Genomic DNA, 24,390 nt, shown 5'->3' with positions numbered 1-24,390 from the left:
GTAGCAACAATAATGTAAACAGTTATATAAAGCATAACCCCCACTAAGGCTTACAGTCAAGGTGTCACACCAACAGAACCTGGTTTGGATGTACATCACTAGGGAATCCTTAATATGGAAGCTCATTAAAAAAATACATGTTCCCTGTTGAGACACTCCATGATAAAAACTGTAAACGGCCAGAAATGCCAGCCAAACACACAGAGCAATTTGATTGGGTGAGTGGTAAAGGGTGGACGGAGCTATGCACATAGCGCAGTATCCTCGTTTGCAGCACTTTAGGACATTTTTACAAAATAACTGCTTGCACCTTGTTTTGAAACCATTATTTGGGGTAAAAAAGGTCAAAAAGACCCTCAATGATTTAGGTAATCTTGAGTGGTGGTGGTGGGGGGGACAAGTTTAAACTGGTATATTTGATGATATGGGACACAGGCTATTCTTATTCTATAAATGCTATAAAATCATCTAGTGAAATAAAAGGAGCTCAGAAATTAGATTTTGTCTTAAAAGCAGGTGTGGTGGTTTTGCTGGGATTTGTTTTCAAATATATGGCATGGCTCTTTAGATAGATAGATAGATAGATAGATACTTTGTTCATCCCCGAAGGGAAATTCACATTAGCAAAACAATATCAAAATGTGTTGCAATTATGGCTCTTTGGGCTAAAAGGTTCTCAAACCCTACCTTAGACTTTGTTCTATGCCCATTTTTTTTTGTCAGTTATGTTTTTTATAGAAACACATCCAAGTTTTTTTTCCCATCTGTCCAAGTATTTGGTTCCACAACATTTCTTTGATGTTTTCTGGCAGCCTAACATAGCTTTTCATGTTTGCTATGTAACCAGTGGTTTAAAATTTGTCATAAACGCTCTATTAACATTTATGGAGACGCCTATTCATTGTAGATGCAGCATATTTGTCCTCCCCATTTATCGCGTTTAAGAGGAGCAGTGGGCAGAGTGGGCCACACCCCAAGTAAACAAGAGTTCTATGTTAGTGGTTTGGTCCTTGGGATTGACTGGAAACTGACAAATATTTTTCTTAATTCAATAATTTAGGATTAGAATAATGCTTTAAGAATGCTCCAATGTAATATTTAAATCAGAGAAATACTATGCAGAATATGATACACCGGTTAAGCAAGAGTACTGTTGGGACACAAACATGAAACCTAGTTTCTGGGTATCTTTACATGCTGGGAATAGTCGGATTTCAAAAGATAATTCGGATTTTTGGACCAAATAGAAATGTCAGCATGCATGAGGGCCATGGGTTAACCCATATACAAACAAAACTGCATTTGACATTACCTGACTGAAAGGGGAAAAGGATTAACGACGCTATTATGCAAATAATCAGTCAGTATTGACATTAAATTTGATTTTTTTTTCCTTGCTCCTAAACTGCTTTGTTTCTGAATGTTGTACAAATCGTGCTGTAATAAAAAAAAAAACTGAAAATATTGTGGCAAAAACAAGCTATACATATGAGGCTTAGAGCTAGCGTTAAGAGCTTGTTTCTGTATTACAACCACAAAATTCTTTGCAGCACACAAGAATGGCCACATAAATCGAAAATGCGCATAACACATCGAATAAGCCGAAGGGGTTCACTTAACCAAGTAATCAGACTATGGACTGCATTTCCCAACCATCTTGGCCGAACTATTAGCAGTCTGAATAAGAGCAAATTTGGATTGTTGTACATCCATACATGGCTTTAAAAAATGCAAATATGGGCAATATTCTGATTTTAATCTATCTGACTTCTCCCTGCATGTAAAGGTACAGCCAGGATTGGGGGGAAAAACACAATTGACGCATTGGATTCAGGATACTCCAAGAGACATGTCATGAAGATTACCGACAGGTTCTGTAATAACTCATTATTTCAACATATGGTACTCCGTGTTTAAGGAAATGCTATATTTAATTAGATTTTTGAGTTGCGTAAACAACCCTTTTAACAAAAAAATAATTTTAAAAATGCCAGCATGATGATGATGATTTGTTTGTATAACTCCAAAAGTAATAGTAAACAGAAATCTAGCCGTGTCCTCGACTCTTTTCATCAAGCTGTCGTCATCTTAGCATAGCATTTTAAATTTTTCTAAAGCAGACCACAATAAAGAGTCTATATTAGCATGTTATTGTGGCCGCGTTTGTGCGCAGTTGCAGTACATGACCAGTCATTGACTGTGCCTTCAGTACAACATCAAACGATCTCACACATTTTATTTTGCATGTCATTCTCACCCATACCAAGAAAAAGCTGGTGGCACAGAGGCGTATTAAACTATTCTGAAAGGACAAGTCATTGTTCTTATTAATAAGAAATGTTCTCCTGTCCCAAAATAATAAGATAGGTCAATGCAAATGTATCACTTTACTTCTAAGTTACCACGAGAAACAGTAGGGGAATGTTCAATTTCGCTCCAAAAATGTTAAATATCAGATTTATTATTAACGAGATAAACAAGAAGTCCTTCCAACATTAAATAAATCAGCTTGAAATTCCATTAGTTATAACAAAGACATTCATCAGGGAATGAATAAACTTATGTGGCAAACATTTGATTTGATAAGAAGTACGGACTTGCCACTTTAAATATTGTCGGAGGGAGGGGGTTTGTACTGAACATACAAAAATTTTTTTCCAGAATTATTCCTCCTGAAATTATTTTCAATTTTAGTGCTAAAATGCTTTGGATTGATGGGATTTTGAAACTGATGCATAGGCAACAAGACAGTTGAGGAAACGTACTAAAACAAAATTATTGATCTAAGAACACATAGATGTGTCCTTAGAAAAATTTCCCAAACTGAATAAGGCCCAAGACTGCAGTGGAACCCAGAAACTGCCTTACTAAAAAGGCCATATTTGACAATCATGTTTGTGAATTGTGAGATGAGATTGCGTAGGTTTTGATCAAAATGACCAGTGTGTTGTGGCAACACAGTTAAAGTGGAAAGGGTTCTGACATACACAGACAAAGGATTGGCAAAGGGTTTTTAAAGAGAAATCAAAAATTGTTCAAATCATAATATTCCTTTTTAATATAAGTTAAAAAAAAAAAAAAGATCAAGATAGTTTCCCTGAAGGATTTGAAGTAAGGCAGGGTCAAGTACCCATCTGCTTCGTGTTTTCTCCAAATCGCTACGTTGCGTGCAGATGAAGCCGCACTTGACATCAAGAGCATCCATCCCAGTCATGATTATAGTTGCCTTGTCGTTTGGAAGCAATGGACATAGATTACAAGCTAAATATGGAGTAAGATGAGGCCATTGCGCAGTGGGGGCGTCAAAGAGATCAGGAAAAAGTGTAAGTCTGGGGCAGTAAGGTGGGCATCAGTGCAACTGTCTGCAGGAAGGGGGCTTTTAGGTGAGAGGCTAGTGGGTAAACCCATTCAGGAGCCCGTAGTGTCGGCCCGGCTGAGCGCGATAGCCAGTTCCAGGTCCTGCTGCTCCTGGAGCCGCAGTCTCCGCAGACGGTCATGCTCTGCGCGCTCACTCTCCCGCTTGGCCCACTCCAGCTGCTGACTTTCACTTCCAAACTGCAGGAGCCAAATGATGAGAGGTTAGCCGCGGAAAAAGAGCAAAGGCTAAAAAGGCGCCAGGGACCCGAGGACAGGGCTGAATGCTGGATGCAAATTTGGCAGGAAAAAGACTTCCGAAACACGGTTGCGGCCGTTTAGCAGAATTAGAGGACATTTAAATTGATGACACAGCAAAAACAAAAAAACATCCAATATAACTGATGAGGAGCACACCAGACGTACATGCAAACTTGTTTGGAACAGGTTGATGATCATGGCACATGCAAAAGCTTGGAGAAAGGCCCGCTGACTGACCTTACCTTGTCATCTTCACATCCTGGCAGGAAATTAAGAAAAACAAAACAAAGCCTATGACGACTCTTCATGCTGACACAAAGGGGAGAACTTGCTCAGAAAAGATTAAAACAAAATAAAAAAGGAGGACAAAGAAAAATCCACCAGGTATCCTAATCTTTCTAAAAAAAATGGGAGTATATATAGCCTGCTTAAACATTAGTCATTTTGAGCAGTTTACAATCTAGCGAAGAAAATTAGCAATCAATTCAGCTTACAAGATTCACATCCCCATCATGGGCTTAGATTCAGGCCACCCAAAAAGTAGTGTAGTACAAATGCCAAATATTTTATAAATTGTTGTATGATACAGAATGTTCACAACTTCCAAGTTAAAGTCAATATCAATTCTCACAAAAGAAAATGGGTATTTTTGTACCAGATCTACAAGACACTATTGCAGTTTAAACACCCTGGTAGTTAAGAAGTAGCTACAATTTCATAACCGGGCATGACAGCAAACAGTCATGAGAGAGATGTTTTCTTTGAAAGCAGGGTAGTACTAGGTCACAATAACATAGGAGCTCTGAATTAGAAGAGCACGTCTAGTTAATTGAACATAGGATTATTTCAACAAGGCTGCCACTTGCTAAAAAAATAAAGAAAATAATATATCTGAAATTGTTAGATAAAAAGAATCAAATTGATTTACACATCAAATTAAATGTGGAGTATTGACAAGTTCATTACCAAGGGAAAATGATCTTTAATTGAATAATACCCTCGATAAATAAACCTTAAAATATAAATTAGAAATCTATTTAATTAAAACATATTGAATCACTCAACTTCAAAATCTTTGTCACTCAATATGTCATATCATACATGTTCACTGTTGAGACACTTTGATACACATGATACACATTCACATCTTATCCTCCTTTGGTGGAAAGATGGACACTTCTTGCAGCGCTGTTCACATTCGTATTAATAATATAATATAATATATGCCACACATTTTTTTTCAATAAAACAGCATAACATTGACATGGAGAAATTAATGTAATTGGTTGAGTTTTTTTTTTGCAAGAGGCAACACCTCATTGCCCCTTGTGCTTTCACTTCTCTCAAAGTGAAGTAAATGACATTTTTATTTTATTTATACATTAGTCTGTACTCTTGACACACATCTTTTGAAATCCATCCCGGTTTTAACACATCTGTGTCTGTTCTGGTCAATTCAAAGTTTTATGTTGACTGCATTCTATTACCTCTACCATAGCCAGTTTTGAATGGTATGTTACACTTTAATAATAATAATAATAATAATTTCCTTTGTATTGTCATTCTTTGTAACAATGTACACAGAACGAAATGTCGATACACCTGACCCGTTGTAGCGAGTCGGTGCAGCCGCAGCCAGAGGGCGCCGCCATTATACCAATTAGGTATGTGTCGGTCGAGGCGCGAAGCAGCGACCTCCCAGTCTCAAAGCGGGCACACTACCATCTAGGCTACTGATGGCAACCAAAAATATAGCACTTAAAAAAATTGGAATACTGGATTGTAAAAACAGTTTTGAAATTGTATATGTTATCCTTCAAAGATACATGCTCTTTTCTTAGCCAGAATGACAAAGGATGGCTATACAATCAGCATGACGGGACCTTTTCAGTTTGTATATTGTTTTAGACATTTTTATGGATCTATGTTTTTAGACATTCACCATAGTAAAATTGAACAATTAGTTTGCTTCCCTATTTACCAATATGCTACAACAAATGCAGTGCAGTCACACCTCTGCATTATGTGGTAACTCATTACACCAGAAATGAATAAGTGCTTCTTAAGTTTAGCAAAAGGAGTAAGTTATGATATTTTCTTATGGAATTGGCCTAAACTCTTCTCAAAATATGAAAAGAGAAAAACTACTTGGGGGCATTTGAGACTGGACAGGTGGATTTCACTTAAAAAAAAAGCCAGTAAAAGATGCTACACATTCATAAGCAGCTTGTTAACAGAACCAGCCCATAGTCTTTGAAAAAATGTCAAGGTCGGTTCATGGTTTTCGTGCAAAATAAATAAATAAATAAAATAAATTATATATATATATATATATATATATATATATATATATATATATATATATATATATATATTGGATCATATATATGTTTATCACAAACTTACGGCAGGAGGACCATCTTTGGGAGTGCTACCTGAGACAGCAAAAAAAGAGAGGACACTTGACCCTTCACTCTGAGGTGGCACTTGAAATCCTTTTGTGCAATACGGCATTACAAAACTCTGACAGTAAATGAAGTGCGGAAAGGTGACAACAGGCAAAAAGAAAAGAAGAAAAAACAACCGGCAGGGTTTCAATTAGAAAGTGAGTCTAGTAGCTGAATTTCAGCATGAAGTTACATGTCAAGTCAAGTCACATTTATTTGTATAGCCCTTTATCACAAAAATGTCTCTAAGGACTGCACAGGATTACAATTACACCACCACCTGATCTTACGCCAACATGCGGGCAAGGAAAAACTCAAAACCTCAACGTGAGGAAAAAAGAAACCTCGAGAAGGGGCCTCACAAGTGGTAATCCCCCTTCAAGGATGACCAGAGCTCACTAGATTTAGCATTGGGTAACTGTACACAGATATAGTCAACATCAATAAAAGAGAATAGGGAACATGTTGAAATTTGTCCGGAAAGTGCATGCCAGCAACGACGCCTCAAGCCTGTAACATTATGAAAATCTGAGTTTAAATGATTTGTGTCTTAGCAAAGCACCAGTAGCCCTTTTTTCATGGCATGGGATTGATTCTTGCCTCTATTGAGGCATTACATCCTTCCAAAAAAACTTTAATGACTGAACCCTCACTAAATACAAAATAAAGTTGTTATTATACATACCCGGTTTGCTAAACAGGGCTGCATGCTGAAATGTGGGAATACAAAACGAAACATAGCCTAAATACTTGCAGGGAGCACCTGTATGTATACTCACTTAAAATAACTAGGTTTTTTTTTTTGCGACAAAAATTTAAAAGGCATGATAATCCCAGGATTGTAACATAACAGATATTTGGGTTTACAAATCGCAGTTTTTTTCCCCATAGTTTGACCAGGCGTGCGATTATAATCTGGGGAGCCTTGTGTGTAACACATTATTTACGAGTATATAATTTCCGATGTCACGGCACTACAAATCCGTGAAAAAAACACAATGTCATGAGATTACACAATAATTCTATGTCACACCGCAATATTTTTACGTTAACCCTGCAGCCCTAGTAGGAATCATTAACTTAGCCCATATTAAATAAAATGAAACATTGATATATATTTACATTGCCATAAAGGGCTGTGGGTGCACTGATTTACTTCATAATACTTTGAATAGTTACAACTCATTGCAATCGGGTCAAGTTTGGATTTACAGACGCTCCCCATTTGACTTACGTAAACGGTAGATACAAACATTTTGTTTAGGATGTTGAAAAATATTCAAAAATGGTGTAAGTAAGATTTTGTATTGCGTCCACCTTTTTAGAGTTCTTCTTTCCGCCACTACTGGCATGTGGCGCTGTGAGAGGTCACCCAGCATTCACCCGGAAGAAGAAATCCGCTTCCTCTTCCTAGTTCGTGGGTAAACATTCTATATTGTCAATGTCTATACTATCTCCAGCGCGCTAACAACATTGACATTTTTATTGTTTAATATCTCGTGCATCCGTTACATATGAATAGTGTAAAGTGTAAAGAAGAGGCGAGCCATTTCTTTTAAATTGAAGGTGGAATAAGGACGATTGATGCGGTTGAGAAAATGGTCGTAACGCTTTTTTCTGCCACTATTTACCACGGAGGAGGACCTCTTGAAACGCATCTTCCAAAAGTAAGTTAAACTCAACTTTATTTGTCTTTATAGAGCATGTTATTTTATAAAATGTTTATTTTTTAGTACAAAACAGTACAGGTTACTTATACAAGCCTTAAACATACAATCTGCAACCTCAGTGGAAATGTTTAAATCTAAGCTTAAAACACACTTCTATTCTATAGCATATGAATAAACTATATTTTATGTTGACAATATATGTGTATTTTTGAACTCATGTTGGTTTTTGATCAGGGGATGATGTCATAATAGCCTGTGGTTTGCAATAATTTGTGGTCTGTGCAGCCCTTTGAGACTCTTTCTGATTAAGGGCTATACAAATAAATATGACTTGACATGTCTTAAGAATTATGGAATATTTATTAATACACTCTAAAGACAAAAGAATCACAAGTACCCTTTACAAATTAGGATCAAGGTAGGCTATGCTAAAAACACAGCTTTAACTACTTGGCATTAATATGATGGTTCTGATTAACTCAACCATCACTTGAGACTGCCTATTATTCAGCCACCATAGCCACAGAAACTGTACAAGTATCCATGGACATTAATAGTGTGTCGTCAGTATCAAAATTTGAATGGTATGCTGAGAAATGTATTTATTTTTGGGGGGGAATCCACTTTCAACATTAATTCTTATTCAGTGTTACCTCACAGCAACACATTTTCTGTTGACAGCTTCAAACAAAGTTACACTCCTGGTACCTTGCATTTTAAATAAGGAAGTAGCACTTTTTAATTTCTGGGCATGCTGTTTTGGCACTGACCTTGCTGTAACATCAAAATTGAACTATCAGGCTTAGTGTTTAATGAGCTACCAAAAAGAGTGCATTAGGAATGAACCGCTGCTTGCATTCATATAACTTCTACTCAGAGGCAAACAAGTTATCCTTACCGTAAGGTGGAGCAGGCCGATTAGGCACGCTTTTCTTTGATGGAAGAACAGGACTGTTCTGTTAACAGAGGAGAAAAGTGATTTGAAAAAATATATATAATCAACAACCGTCACTCAACAAGCAGCCCCTGGCACAAACACAGTCGATACAAGTGGTTGAAGCCAGAGGATTAAACCAATGTAATGAGAGACAAGCTAGATCATAGCCTTCAGAAATGTGCAAATGGAAACAGTAATTACTGCATTTCCTTAGGAGGCCGTGGCTCAATTAGTGATTCGATACAAATAAACACCTTTACTACAATAGACCACAGTGAAATGTCCCGGCATTAACCCTTGTCACACACAGATAAACTCATTCACCAAATTGCCATTACCCGCGGGCACTTAAAATTTATTGCAAAAATAACTTGGATATGTATAAAGCAGGGATAAGGAACCCTTTTTGTCTCAAAGAGCCATGAAAGCAAAATATTTGGATTTTTGTTTGAGAGCCACACCGTTTATTTTAAAACAAAATTCAAAAAACCACAAACCCGCTCTCCAGACAAAAGCTGATATTCTAGCGCATTTAACTGTGTGAAGTTTGATGATATGGTCAAATCTATGAAATAATAATAATGCCAGACAGAGCCTGTGTCCTATATTAACAAATATACCAATTAAATAAGTCTCCCTTAAGGCTTATTTTGACAGTCGTTATTGTCGTAAATAATGGTTTGTGTGACCTCTCACCCCTTCCGCTCACCCAATCAAATTGCTATGGGTGTTTTGCTGGCATTTTCTGGTATTTACATTTGTCATGTGGGTTTTTATCATAAAGTGTCTCAACAGTGAACATATATTTTTTTATTAAGCTTCTATAAACAGGATTCCTGGAGCCAAAACATGGTCTGTTGGTGTAACACCTTGACTGTTAACGTAGTTGGGGCTGTGCCTTTTTGATTCAGGACTGAACAACGCTATTGGTGTGTTGCTTCGCATACAGCAAAATTGGAACGATACAGAAAATTAGCACGTCTGTAACTCCAAGATAGATGTACTCATGAAAAGCCATGCGTTCCTGACTCTAATTAAATTCCAAAGTAATTTAACATTGAATTGCTGTTGATTTTTGTTTAAAAGTGTTAGTTAAAAAAACACGAGACTCTGGAAAAAATATACTTTTAGGAAGGATTAAAAATACATTATCAATGGGCACTGTTCAACCAAAGTGTGTCCTATAAGTAGGATCACAAATGTATTTAAACTTTTGGACAAATTACAACTTGACCAATAGTCACTGTGACATTTCAAGCCTGCATCCGAATTTACAAACAAGGCAGGGTCTCCTCCGATGGCCTAATTAGTAAGCACGCCAATGCTTCATGTAAGTAGCTTTTTTCATCGTTTCAATGGTTCATGCATGTTGCTGTGCTGCGCCTGTTGTAATGTCATGTGTCAAAAAATTGGCCTTCGAAAACCCAGCCTGTGAATTTTTATTCAAGCGTGGTGGGTACTACACTAAACATGGGCCAGAGAAAGCAAATGATAGAGTTGTCTCAGTGGATTCTAAAGAAAATGATAGACAACTTATTTTTGAAAGGATAATCTACCACGTTAATGATAAAACATTTAAGAAAAACTACGGGCACAGTGATGCTCTGAGCACCGTGATGTTATGACCGCCGTGATGCTCCAGCAACTTTTGGTTGACAAATTAGGAAATGTATGTTCACAAGTCATTCGTTTCATGGGGGCGGCAGTAGCTCAGGAGGTAGAGCGATCGTTTTAGGATTAAGGGATCCCAGTTCGAATCCCGGCTTGTCCGTGTTACATGCCGAAGTGTCCTTGGGTAAGACACTGAAACCCCAATACGCAGGTTAGCGCCTTACATGGCTGCACAGATCAGGGCCGCTATTGGGAAATGTGAAGCACAATGTAAAGCGCTTTGGGAAGTCATTGACTTGAAAAGCGCTATATAAATGCAGATCATTTCATTTCATTATTCTTTTTTCATTTAACGGTATGTATTTTTTAATAATAATATTGAATTGTAGTATTTTTTCAACACAAGGGTGGATGAATCCTTCTATTTTCTGCTCACAAATGCCATGATTAATGTGTTTTAATCTCACCTTGGACAATGGGCTAAAATCTGGTAATCCAGTATTGCTTCTCAGAGGGTTACCTGCAGGGTGGTGGTTTGGCACCCGGACTGACTCTGAAAAAGGAGAATATTAAGAAACTTAAGGGCAATTTTCCTAAACTAATATGGAATTCAACTATAGACCATATGCTCAAAAATGCCTTTTTATTTCACTCAAGACCCATAGGCTATTTTTAGAACCCTGTGGCTTCTGAACATTCCATGACATTTACCCAAATCCCAAAAAGCAGGGGGAGGGTTCTCTTTAACCTGACGTATGCATCTGATTAGGTAGTAAAAAGTGTATGTTGAAGCACTGTGACCAGGTTGTTTTGAAGTTTTGTGGTATGCCTCCAATGAAAAAGGGAGAGGGGGGGGGGAAAGATTGTTTCAGTGACAAAACAAAACTAGCAAGCGAGTATGTAAGCTCTGTGCGCACAACCACAAGAGGGCCCATTCATGTAGGGGATTAGTTGTGTGTGGGTGTGTGTGTGTGTGTTTCTTCTTCTGAGGCACAGTTAGCAGACGTGGGTCTACAGTTGCCTCTGTGTTCATCTGATGGACAACGTGCCGGTCAGCAACATAGTGTCCCTTTTTACGTCTATTGCCCATTTAAAAAAATTCTGAGCTGAATAACGAAAGTGAAGTAAAGCGTCATGGAAGGTCAGGGAGTTCCTCTAATGTGACGTGTGTCCTGGTACAGTCAAAGACTTTCTGTTGTCTTAGGCTCCTGTGAACCTCCCGTTTTCCAGGGTAGGTAGGTGAGTGAGGGAGTATTTTATTTTTAGTCCGCCTTGAGTGAAATGACTAGGCCTACATCTATAAATAGCCCAAAACTACTGGAAGATCTGAAATAATGGTGAGGAAAAAAAATAATCAGGGTTCCTACAGTTTAAGGTAAGTTGAATTGAAGACTTTTCAAGACTTCTTAATGCCTTTTAAAATCAAATTTAAGACGAAGTCAAAAAAAATACAATACATCGTGCCTCGTACATATTACCTGGCACAACTTTTAGCCATGGTGAAAAACGTTCGCCGGATAGACATCTGTTAAATTTACACTTTCCAATGGTCCAAAATAAACAGCTCTGTCCATTGTTACTATGACATGTGTCTACTTTGAAAGGCCCGACTGAAACAATGTCATCATTTTGATAGTTACGTTATTGGGCTCACGTGATGTTGCCAGGAAAGGATATCTTTTAATTATTTTTTAAAAAAAAGTGATAAATGTTGCTCTATATTTTTAGTACTAACAAATATAAATCTTAATGTGTTAATATTTTTAAGACTTTGAAAAATTTGTACAATAACTACAGTGGTTTTGTGTGGATAATTTAGTGACACGGTTACCTGAATGTTTTGATTTGGGGCTGACTGATGAGAAGCCGAGACGAGCACGGACAGATCCAGGCTGATGAAAAAACAAGGCAAAGGTTAATTGATAGTTCTCAAACCCAACCCTGAAGACTATTGTTTTGAAATGTCACCTTTACGGGTGGCTTGGGTTTGTCTGCAAAGGGGTCAGAGGATGCAAAAGGGTCAGAGCTTCCTGCCCCACTAAATAGATCAACACCTAAGTTGCCCTTGAAGGGATCGCTTTCCCTGAAAGGATCTACAGAAAAAGTTTAGAAGTAACAATAAAAATGGGTTGCGCTTTATCCCCTATTTTCAAGAGTACCGTTGAAGGGGTCCTCCTTCTGGAACGGGTCTGCTGGAGGGCCCTTTGCAGCATTAGCGTTAAACATGGCTATCCTTGATTTGAATGAGTCATCCTGCAAAATGAGGGGGAACAGTCATACTGCAACATATTGTATAGTTGAGTCTACCATTAGGAAGGATGCTCACTGCCACACTCCTAAAGATTCCATTCTCCTTCTCTGAGAACAGGTGGTTCGTGTCTGCCATGCTGTTCCCGCCGGCGAGGTCTTGCAAAGCGCTGTTGTACTGCTCGATAGTTTTTGTGAACTCCCTCTGGTTTTCTTGGATCATTGAGAGCTTGCTGCGAGCCTGAAAGTGCCACAGGAAAAAAATAAACTTTCACCTTCCACCCCTCAAAAACAGTCTGAAGGTGGCCGGACTAGTAAATCAATGTCATAAAAAAGTTCTTTAGCTTAAAGGATGGGGGTCTTTTAGGAGGCTTACAAATAAATTATGATTCAGGGATGACTTGATTATAAAAGGTATATTTTTTTCTCAATGTTCTCTGGTTGAATAATGATGGTCAGCAAAAACAGCTACACTGGGTGCTATCTGAGTGGCAACTGTGGCGCCATTCAGTGGACATATTCAAAACTGCAAGTTTTTGTTTCTCTTGTGCTTCTCTAAGCATTGGCTCACTGGCCACATAAAATTATGTCGTTTGACAAATATGATTTAAAGTTATTTACACGTATTCAGTCCACGTAATTACATAATTTATTTAAAGATGCACAGTGGAAGTTTTGACCTATGACTGCCAAATCTGTAGTGTAATTTGCATCATTATGAATCAATTCCCCTGAACTAGAACTCTGTGTATAGCAGAGGTGGGTAGAGTATCCAAAAAATTTTACTCAAGTAAAAGTACTTACTTCAGACTAATATTACTCAAGTAGACATAAAAGAAGTCATCCAAATAATTACATGAATAAAGGTAAAAAAGTAATTGGTGAAAAAATAAAGTACTGAGTAACCGAAGCAGCGTTTTATTTATTGATTTTTTTTATAACAACCAATAAGATCATCATCACATTATCAAAGTCCAACCAATCAACAAAAAACCATTTAACTTAAAAGGAGATTAAAATAATCAGCGTAAATTAAAGTGCTTCAATAAACAATAAAATAAAAATAGTATTAATTAAATCAATAAATTAAGCACATGTAGCACCAAGTAACACACTTGAAGCCCTAATACTTAACAGGCTCTGCAGGCAGAACAACTGGCTAAGCCGTGAAGTAGAACAAAGGAGACATTGCATATTGTAGCTGGTGTTTCGCACCTTTTTTGAGGAACATGATTTTGATGTGAGGCCAGGGGTGCTCCTCCTCTTCTGTATTATCTTAATTGGTATTGCTAAGCGAAATTTTTGATCCGTTTAATCTGTAAACAACTACCACGCTGAAGTTGAATATGGTCACGTGACGAGGCTGCTACATTTGATTGGTTAAACATGGTAGAGCGTGGAAGAAGTCTCTGTCAACATAAATGTGCTATAGCAGAGACAGACAGATGCCTACTTACATGGAGGGGATTTATCAATTAACGAAGTAGTTGTTAGATGTTGCCTTATGTAGAGGAGTAAAAGTACCGTTTTTGTTTTCACCAATTTACTCAATTAAAAGTATATGGATTTAAGAAGGCTCCTAGAAGTACCACATTTTCCAAAACGTACTCAAGTAAATGTTACGGACTAAATGTACTCCGTGACTACCCACCTCTGCTGCATTGAATCAAATAAAGTAATTAATTCAAACTTCACCAAATTTAACATTTTATTTATTTTTTGGAGTTTCAGGAGCAACCTAGGCAAAATGGCTTAACTTATTATAAGAGGGTGTCTTTCTTTGATAGAGAAATCTAGTCTAGGTCTTCTCTTACCAGACTGATCTCTTCCTGGGTGCTCTTCAGAGACTTGACAATGCTGTCCAGCTGGACACGGCCAGTTAGAAGGCCCTGCTCCAGTTGTGCCTCCTCTTTCTGCAGGCGGTCAAGCTCCATCTTGGTTCGGCTGACCTCTTGCTCTTGGGCCTGAAGGTCATTCTCCTGGGAGCGGATTTGGCTTTGAAGAGTAGAAATCTATGAGGCAAAGGAGATGATTAGGTATTTAATGACTAACCTTAAGATGTTCATTAGAAAAAAAAACAATGCTAACAGTCTGCGACTCTTCCCGACACTTCTCCTTGACGTCTTTGAGCATCCCTTCTAGCTTTGAATGCTGCTGGTCCATCTCATCTAAACGTTTCTGGGCATCATGCTTCTGAGATTCGATGTCCTGCAAGCTGCTGCTTTCCCTGTCCAGGTCAAGCTGCATGTTCTAAAATGTAGAACAACATTGGAAACGATTTAAATTTAGATGGTTATTTTGACAAATTTTCCCAGATTTGAATCTGTTTAATATGTTTTGGGGGGCTTCGTCTCACTTGAACAGCTTGATTTTGCCTTCTGATGATTTCTTCCTTTTCTTTCAGCTCATGTTCTAGAATCAGTTTTTCTCTGTTGGAGAGCCCAAAAAAAATCTCATTCAATTAAGTCATTTATGACCGGACATACTAAAGCGGTGTAATGGTATTTTTCCTACAAGTTCCCTACATCTATATCTCCTAAGCTATGACAGCTTTGTTGGGATGGGCAGTTACCTAAACGTTACCATTGTCTTTCATTAATGTTTTATGAAAACAATTTGATTTGAAAACATTTCTGTGCTCCCAAAACAGACTTTCTCATTCTTATCCTAGAAGACTGCAGGTTTTAGAAGTTTTCTTTCAACATAAACATCTGATTTATATCCACAGATCATAAACACGCTTTACCGAATAATAATAATAACATTCATTTTAAACCGCCTTTCAGGACACCCAAAGAAAAGAAAATCACATTCGGCAGATTACAAGCTACAAACCGAAAGCAACCGAAAAACAGACAAAAAGTTTGTAAAGCTTGTGGAAGCTGAGAAAGTGACGTGCATCATAATTGCGTAACCGGGGCGCCAAGTGTTGCGAGGGATCCCGTGCGAGAGTTTGAGTTGTTGTGTGTTCAATAAACAGGTGCGTACTGTGTCAATCTCAAACTAAGCTGTACATGTTCATTATCTATTTTTCTACACCGGGAGTGATCCAAAACCCTCTTCAAAACAACCTGCTACATTTGTAAGCTGCTACCGGGTCTGGGACGCCCACAGTTGCCATCCAACTTCCATCTGGTGGCCCGATGCAAGAAAAAAAAACACCAAAGTCAATCATGCTGTTATCTATCGCGTCATCCCTCGATCCACAGTTTTGATGGAAAAATGACGTCTGACACGAGTGACGTAGAGGCGGAAAAAAAGCAGCACATTGCTACTGTGTCACCAAGGATGAAAATGTATTTGGATTTAGTGATTTAGAGTTAATATGATAGTTTATTAGCTATGCTCTTTATGCTAGAGCAGGGGTCACCAACCCTGTACCCTAATCATGAAATATAAATGTCTAGAATATGATTAAATGCTGTTGCCATTTAAAAAAAAATGCATTTACAATGATGTAAATTAAAAACAAAAAGTATAAAAAATATATAGAAACCTTAAAAAAAATCAAAGTAGAAGAGTTCAATAATCTGAGACTCTGACATAACACAGGGCAGCCATGATCTTGAGCGTTGCGAAGGAGTCCAAATCGATTTCTACATTCTTAAACATAGCAGAAAAAAGGAAGAAACAATAATTTTCGTAATGAATGAGAGGAAGATTTTTTTTTTATTAATCTGTGCTTGTGGCAAAACAGCACAATGTGGCGTGCCAATAATGCACTAGTCACAAAAGCTTCCATGCTACCGTAATTACCCGCCCAGCAGCGCCCCACGCATAGAAAAGGCCCGCGAGTTAAAGGCAACTTTTTTACAACCCGGTATAAAACTCTTAAAGGGCAACCGAAGCTTCTTTTAGAGCCACACAATCTTTGATAGAGGAAGAAGGCATTTTCAGATAGGGCGGTTCTTAAAGAAGCAATTATGATTATTTTAACATCATACTTAAAGATGAAAAGAATGGCAGCCATATCCTCTCCACTTTCTCCGATGTCGAGCTGGGGGAGAACACGGTCAATTTATACTCCAGATTACAGTAAACTGGTGAAGAGCTTGCAATGCCAGCCTTCCCACTAACATGCAAACGGACAAATGACAATGTCGTTGGTTGCAACAGTTCAGTACCATGGCCAAAATTAAATTAAAATATTGAAAAACTGTAGAAAATGTGTTACTAAGTTTAAAATATAGGTTGTGTTTTAATGGCTGGACATTTGGTGATTAATAGAAATGTGATATATTTTTTAATTTGATTTAAAAAGAGTTTTTTTTGTTCCTACATAACTTATCATTTGTACAAATTGGTGCAGAGTTCACAAAACTGTAACTGACGATAGCGTCTTGAAAATTCAACGTGATTTTCCGGAAAATGCCTTGATAGTTGTCTTTTTTTCCGTCTGAGCATTTCTAATTGAAACAGTTGGAAAGGTAAAGAAAAAAAAATACTGCACGTTGAATTGTATCGGTTTCCTACCTTGTTGAATCATTCTGAATAATTAGTTTGCATTAAAAATCGATTCTCAAGTAAAATGTCATTAAAAATGCAGATTTAATTAATTCATAAATTAAAATTCTGTATTTAGAAGTGCTTTATCAAGTTGCCCTCCTTGCCCTTAAAGTTGCTCTCGGGCTCAAAAAGGTTGGAGACCCGTGTGTTAAACTTATCTGAACAATATGTATGACATGTATGCTTTTGGTGTCTGGTTTTATCAAATACATTTATCCCAAAAATGAAACTTACGTCTTGTTTTTTCCTTCTTAATAATGCATTTTTGGCTGTTGCAACTTATACTCCAGAGCAACCTATAGTCCGGAAAATACATTAATTAAAATGTCTCCAAGTAAAGCCCAGGAAAAAGAAGGGAATTTTCTTATTGCTTTACGCAGGGATGTGATTGACGTGAGGAGAAAAAGTCTGAAACCCAGCTGGGGGTTTGGGGGCCGCAGGGGTCCAGGGCGTAGCCCGGTGAGGGGGCGAAGGGGGAGCACACGCAGGTTATGGTCAGGTGCAGCTTATGAATGTATAAAATATTTTTTCCTTTAAATGTACTGGGTGCGGTCTGTAATCAGGTCGTCTTATAGTCCGATAGTAACTGTACTTATACAGTATCTTTGCATAAGAGAAATACCATTAAGGTAAAACTTTACATAGAATAAAACATTTCAATTCAGTGAAACTAAAATGCAGTGAGTATGAAAAAGATGATTGCCTTATCATTTCTATGGGGATTATATAAATAATAATAATTATAATAATAATGATGGATAGAAAGACTGAAAACCTCAAACTCCTCAAAGACCTTTGATGGCTACTGCTTTGCTTGGCATCGTGTTTTGTATGATATTCACAAGTGTTTTTATAGGTTTGTTTGATATAAACTCAAACTATACCTTTTTAAAACTGCTACAGCAGGTGAAACAAATTCTTCCTGGGATGATTCAAGAAACTCACCTCTGCAGCTGACTTATTTCCTGACTGAGGTCATCAAGCTCTTTGATTCCACTCACTTCTGCAGGGGGCAAGGCAGTAAAGTCCTGTCACAGAAGGGAAAATTAAAACAAATGCCAGAAAAGGGAAGAAAACAAAAGAAGAATTGGGTATTTGGATCATTGATGGAGCATCCTGCTGATGTGTGTGCCAAAACAGAAGACAGGAAAGCATCTCTTTTATACAGAACAGCCACACAATGCATGAAAAGCACTCTGATAAGAACATAAAACAAAGAAACTTAAAAGAAGTGTGGCTAGTAGAGTTTTGGACTGTCTTACATCATACATCACTTTTTCCTTTCCTAATTTGTTACAAAGAGAGTAGTCGATGCGAAGGTAGGAGCACAATTTATTTTGCCATTGCTAAAGCTACAAAACAACCAAAACTTTTGTGTGAAAACACAAAAGAAGGAAAAAAGGACACGTCAGGATTTATAACAATCAGGGACCAAAGTCAGCCAATTTACCCATCTCATGCAGAAATATTGTTTGCAAGCATGAAGCTGGTCTTTCCCACCTGTTCACATGCTCCCAGCGCAAGTTGATTTATTATATATATTTTTAGTACATATATTTTCTATTTTTATTTGCTGCACTGAAAAACTATCTGATCCTTGATGGATGTGCAGGCCGATTTAAACCGTGTTTTCTGATCTGGTGCAGCCCTTGCCTCCACTAAGCTTGCGCAGAACTTTATTGCCTCGTACATATCGCTTGCTCCACACATAAAGCTGCTTACTTACTCCCCAAAAAATCTAATATGATATCTCTGTTAAAATATCACTTGGGAAGATTGCTTAGGTAAAGCACCTCGGTTGCTTTTACTGCAGCAGAGGATACAAAAGTTGTAAATGTAAAATAATAATGCATTTCCTCCGGGCACTCCGGTTTCCTCCCACATTCCAAAAACATGCATTTCAGGTGAATTGGCCGGTCCAAATTGTCCCTAGGTGTGAATGAGCGAATGAGTTGTCTGTCCCTGTGTGCCCTGCGATTGGCTGGCAACCAGTTCAGGGTGTCCCCTGCCCACTGCCCGGAGATGGCTGGGATGGGCTCCAGCCCCCCCCGCGACCCTAATGAGGATAAGCGATACGGCTAATGAGATGAGATGAGACAAATATGCACAGTGCATTCGTAAAGTATTCACAGCGCTTCACTTTTTCCACATTTTGTTATGTTACAGCCTCATTCCAAATTGTATTAATTTAATGTCTTATCTCAAAATTCTACACAAAATACTCCATTATGACAATGTGAAAAAGTTTTTTTTTTTTTAGTTTTTTTTTAATTTATTAAAAATAGAAAACTAAGAAATCACATTTACATAAGTATTCACAGCCTTTGCTAAATACTTTGTTGATCCACCTTTGGCAGCAAATACAGCCTCAAGTATTTTTGAATATGATCCCACAAGTTTAGCACACCTATCTTTAGGCAGTTTTGCCCATTCTTCTTTGCAATAAGTCTCAAGCTCAATCAGGTTGGATGGGAGACGTTTGTGCACAGCCATTTTCAGATCTCTCAGGGGGTGTTCGATCGGATTCAAGTCTGCACTCTGGCTGGGCCACTCCAGGACATTCACGGAGTGGTTCTGAAGCCAATCTTTTGAGATCTTGGCTGTGTGCTTTGGGTTGTTGTCCTGCTGAAAAATGAACCTTCAACCCAGCCTGAGGTCAAGAGCGCTCTGGAGCAGGTTTTCATCCAGGATATCTCTATATATTGCTGCATCCATTTTTCCTTCTATCCTGACTAGTGTGCCAGTTCCTGCTGCTGAAAAACATCCCCACAGCATGATGCTGCCACCACCATGCTTCACTGCAGGGATGGTATTGGCCTGGTGATGAGCGGTGCCTGGTTTCCTCCAAACATGGCGCCTGGCATTCACACCAAAGAGTTCAATCTTTGTCTCATCAGACCAGAGAATTTTGTTTCTCATGGTCTGAGAGTCATTCAGGTGCTTTTTGACAAATTCCAGACGTGCTTCCATGTTTCTTTTACTAAGTAGTGGCTTTCATCTGGCCACTCTACCATACAGGCCTGATTGGTGGATTGCTGCAGAGATGGTTGTCCTTCTGGAAGGCTCTCCTCTCTCCACAGAGGAACGCTGGAGCTCTGACAGAGTGTCCATCGGGTTCATTGTCACCTCCCTGACTAAGGCCCTTCTTCTCCGATCGCTCAGTTTAGAAGGCCGGCCAGCTCTAGGAAGAGTCCTGGTGGTTCCAAATGTCTTCCATTTACGAATAATGGAGGCCACTGTGCTCATTGGGACCTTCAAAGCAGCAGACATTTTTCTGTATCCTTCCCCAGATTTGTGCCTCAAGACAATTCTGTCTCGCAGGTCTACAGACAGTTCTTTTGACTTCATGCTTGGTGTTTGTGCTCTGACATGCACACTGAACTGTGGGACCTTATATAGACAGGTGTGTGCCTTTCCAAATCATGTCCAATCAACTGAATTTACTGCAGGTGGACTCTAATTAAGCTGTAGAAAGATCTCAAGGATGATCAGTGGAAAAAAGATGCACATGAGCTCAATTTTGAGCTTCATGGCAAAGGCTGTGAATACTTATGTAAATGTGATTTCTTGTTTTTTTATTTTTAATAAATTCAAAAAAAGTAAATAAAAACTTTCACATTGTCATAATGGAGTATTTTGTGTAGAATTTTGAGATAGGAGATTAAATTAATACAATTTGGAATGAGGCTGTAACTTAACAAAATGTGGAATAAGTGAAGCGCCGTGAATACTTTCCGGATGCACTGTACAGGACTGTCTCAGAAAATTAGAATATTGTGATAAAGTTCTTTATTTTCTGTAATGCAATTAAAAAAACAAAAATGTCATACATTCTGGATTCATTACACATCAACTGAACTATTTCAAGCCTTTTATTATTTGAATATTGCTGAATTTGGCTTACAGCTTAAAAAAACTCAAAAATCCTATCTCAAAATATTAGAATATCATGAAAAAGTATACAAGTAGGCTATTCAACTAATCACCTGAATCATCTAATTAACTCGAAACACCTTGCGAGGGTTTCCTGAGCCTTAAAAACACTCACTGGTTCAGTAAACTAAATCACAAGTATGGGGAAGACTGCTGATCTGACTGCTGTCCAGAGGACCATCATTGATACCCTCCATCAGGAGGGTAAGACACAAAAAGAAATTTCTCAAAGAGCAGGCTGTTCACAGAGTGCAGTTTCAAAGCATATCCACAAAAAGTCTGTTGGAAGGGAAAAATGTGGCAGGAAACGCTGCACAACCAAGAGAGATGACCGCAGTCTTAACAAAATTGTGAAGAAGAGCCGCTTCCAGAATTTGGGGGAGCTTCAAAGACAGTGGGCTGAAGCTGGAGTCCAGGTATCAAAAGCCACAGTTCACAGACGTGTCCGGGAAATGGGCTACAATAGCCGTATTCCCATGGTCAAGCAGCTTCTGAACTCAAGACAACGGAAGAAGCGTCTGACTTGGGCTATGGAGAAGAAGCATTGGACAGTTGCAGAGTGGTCCAAAGTCCTCTTTTCAGACGAAAGCAAGTTTTGCATTTCATTTGGAAGTCAAGGCGCCAGAGTCTGGAGAAAGGCTGGAGAGGAGCAAAATCCAAGTTGCTTGAAATCCAGTGTGAAGTTCCCACAGTCAGCGATGGTTTGGGGAGCCATGTCAGCTGCTGGTGTTGGTCCACTGTGTTTCATCAAGTCCAGAGTAAATGCAACTGTGTACCAAGAGATTTTAGAGCACTACATGCTTCCATCTGCTGAAAAGCTCTATGGAGATGAGGATTTCATTTTCCAGCATGATCTGGCACCTGCCCACAGTGCCAAAACCACCAGTAACTGGTGCACTGACCATGGCATCACTGTCCTTGATTGGCCTGCTAATTCCCCTGACCTGAACCCCATCGAGAATTTGTGGGGTATAGTTAAGAAGAAGATGAAAGACACCAGACCTACAAATGCAAATGAGCTGAAGGCCGCTATCGAAGCATCCTGGGCATCAATGCCGCAGCGAGGCTTTTAACTAGGACAAAAAAGTACGATCACATAACACCGATTTTGGCTAACCTGCATTGGCTCCCAGTTAGCCAAAGATGTGACTTCAAAGTTCTCTTAGTATTGTACAAAATCATACATGGACTTGCTCCCTCTTATCTTTCAGATCTGATCTGCCACTATGTCCCGGTCCGAAGCCTACGATCTGAGAGTGCCGGTCTTCTGATGATCCCGAGAGCAAAGAAGTCTTCTGCTGGTTCGAGAGCGTTCTCCATCCGGGCACCGGTGCTGTGGAATGCTCTTCCCCCTGAGATTCGATCTGCAACCTCAGTGGAAATGTTTAAATCTAAACTTAAAACTCACTTCTACTCCATTGCATACGAATAACCTACTCCTCTTGTCGGTTGAAAATAGTTTGTGTAATATAGTGTAACAATCTGTGAAGCCCTTTGAGACTCTTCGTGATTTAGGGCTATACAAATAAAAATGACTTGACTTGACAATAACACCTCAGCAATGCCACAGGCTGATTGCCTCCATGCCACGCCGGATTGATGCAGTAATCCGTGCAAAAGGATTCCCAACCAAGTACTGAGTGCATCAATGGACATTTTCAAATGTTTGATTTAGTTTTGCTGTTATAAAATTATTTTTTTACTTGGTCTGAGGAAGTATTCTAATATTTTGAGATAGGATTTTTGAGTTTTTTTCAGCTGTAAGCCAAAATCAGCAGGCTTGAAATAGTTCAGTTGATGTGTAATGAATCCAGAATGTATGACATTTTTGTTTTTTAATTGCGTTACAGAAAATAAAGAACTTTATCACAATATTCTAATTTTCTGAGACAGTCCTGTATAACGCATAACAAGTAGTGTTCAAAAAAATTAATAGATATGCGTCAGTGTAAGCACTACGTCTTGTTACATAGTAAGAAAACGTTTTACAGCATGAATATGTTTTCATTCAGAAAATTTAAGCAGAAGAAAGCAAGCGACAACCAGTCACACACATTTAGTAGTCTTATTTGCATAGAATAAAAAAAACATACCACACGCGTTTTACATAAATATACTAGAGAAGGTTAACATTGAGGAAGTTTCTTTTGTTATTATAGTTGTCACTAGCGACGCTATTGTAAGTTTGAAATGTAATTTCTTTGTTTTCCAATTTTATTTTACAGTGTAAGTTCAGTTTTCATGTTTTGAGTTTGAAAATGTCTTCTCTGCAAGGAAAAATGGAACAGGATTAGGCACTTAAAACTTCAACTCCAGCCTTCTCTCTTTGGGTACGTGTTTAAGTGTAGTATTATTGTATTTTATCCCTGCTTGTGTGCAAATAGCTTACAGTTTCCTTTTGTTAAATAACGATTGATGTTGTTTTTGTGTGCTGTGTCTGAATAAAAAAAGCCACAAAAACAAAGGGGGTGGAAAAGTTAAACAAAAACGCAGCTCATATAGTGAGTAGTTGGATAGAGAACTAACCCACCCTAGTGGCAAAAAGCAAATAAAGTGTAGAGTGAGCAAGTAAAGCAAAATTAAGGCCAGTTGTTCTAGCAGGAGGGGAAAAACAAAAGCAATGTACTCCAACATTTTCAAACATTTACTTACAGGAAGCGTTCCTGTAGAAACTTCGGCACTTGTCGACCTCTCAGAGGGAGGAATCATGTCTGGTGTGAGAGTTGTTGGCGGGTCAATGCCTTTAGTTATCTTCTGCTGGATCAAATGCATGGCTAAAGAAAACTGCTCCTGGGTCAGTTTCCCTGTCTGTTTGGTGTCAGCAAGGCCCCTGCACATGAGACACTCGTCACCCTCTCAGAAACTCCATGCCCATTTACAAGGTAATCATAGATCACTTTTCAAATGAACTTAAAAAGGGTGTTGGGATAAATTTAAATACCTAGTATCCAAAATACAACTACTTTAATATTATTTTGATAGGAGATTGCTGAATTTAAATCTACTAGTACCTTTTCTGACCAAGTATTGTAAATGGACAGCATTTATATGGCACTTTAACCAGTCAAATGCACTTCACATCTTACCCATTCACACTAAGGATCGCCAGATATGGGTTTTTCAGGGCCAATACCGATTATTAGTATTAAGATGAGACCGATAACCGATACTTGCAGCCGATATACTTTTGCTGTAAAATTGGCGTAGGAAAACAATATTACAAAAATAAACAAATAATACTTGTTTTAAATTCAAATACAGTGGAACCTCGGTTTTCGAACGCCTCCCAGTTCGAACAAATTGGAGTCCGACCAAAAATTTCAAAAAATTCTTGCTTCGCTGTATGGTCAAAAAAAATCGGAGTTTGAACACCGGTAAAGCGTGAGTGCGTACGCTAGGGTGCGATGCTGAGCGGCGTTTGGGT

At 38.4% G+C, this 24,390-nt stretch overlaps 1 protein-coding gene across 3 annotated transcripts in view; it reads right to left on the bottom strand.

Moving 5' to 3' along the window:
• Nucleotides 1-2,429: 2,429 nt before the first annotated feature.
• Nucleotides 2,430-24,390, bottom strand: part of LOC148373589 (epidermal growth factor receptor substrate 15-like 1) — a 34,908-nt gene continuing 12,947 nt past the window's right edge. For 2 of the 3 annotated variants that reach the window (XM_088327001.1, XM_088327010.1), the window contains 14 exons: nt 23,619-23,796; nt 17,979-18,061; nt 14,884-14,956; nt 14,616-14,777; nt 14,342-14,539; nt 12,607-12,768; nt 12,440-12,533; nt 12,249-12,373; nt 12,112-12,172; nt 10,748-10,833; nt 8,631-8,688; nt 6,022-6,050; nt 3,858-3,874; nt 2,430-3,555 (listed from right to left, as the gene is read on the bottom strand). In XM_088327001.1, coding sequence (XP_088183127.1) covers nt 3,312-3,555; nt 3,858-3,874; nt 6,022-6,050; nt 8,631-8,688; nt 10,748-10,833; nt 12,112-12,172; nt 12,249-12,373; nt 12,440-12,533; nt 12,607-12,768; nt 14,342-14,539; nt 14,616-14,777; nt 14,884-14,956; nt 17,979-18,061; nt 23,619-23,796 — 1,570 coding nt within the window. In that variant the 3' untranslated portion in view covers nt 2,430-3,311. The remainder of the gene's footprint in view (nt 3,556-3,857; nt 3,875-6,021; nt 6,051-8,630; nt 8,689-10,747; nt 10,834-12,111; nt 12,173-12,248; nt 12,374-12,439; nt 12,534-12,606; nt 12,769-14,341; nt 14,540-14,615; nt 14,778-14,883; nt 14,957-17,978; nt 18,062-23,618; nt 23,797-24,390) is intronic. The other variant, XM_088327020.1, reaches the window with a different exon arrangement.

Source organism: Urocampus carinirostris, chromosome 1, assembly GCF_059441175.1.
Source record: "Urocampus carinirostris isolate Australia breed hairy pipefish chromosome 1, RoL_Ucar_1.0, whole genome shotgun sequence".
NCBI lineage: Eukaryota > Metazoa > Chordata > Actinopteri > Syngnathiformes > Syngnathidae > Urocampus > Urocampus carinirostris.
This window is presented reverse-complemented; position numbering and strand designations above follow the sequence as displayed.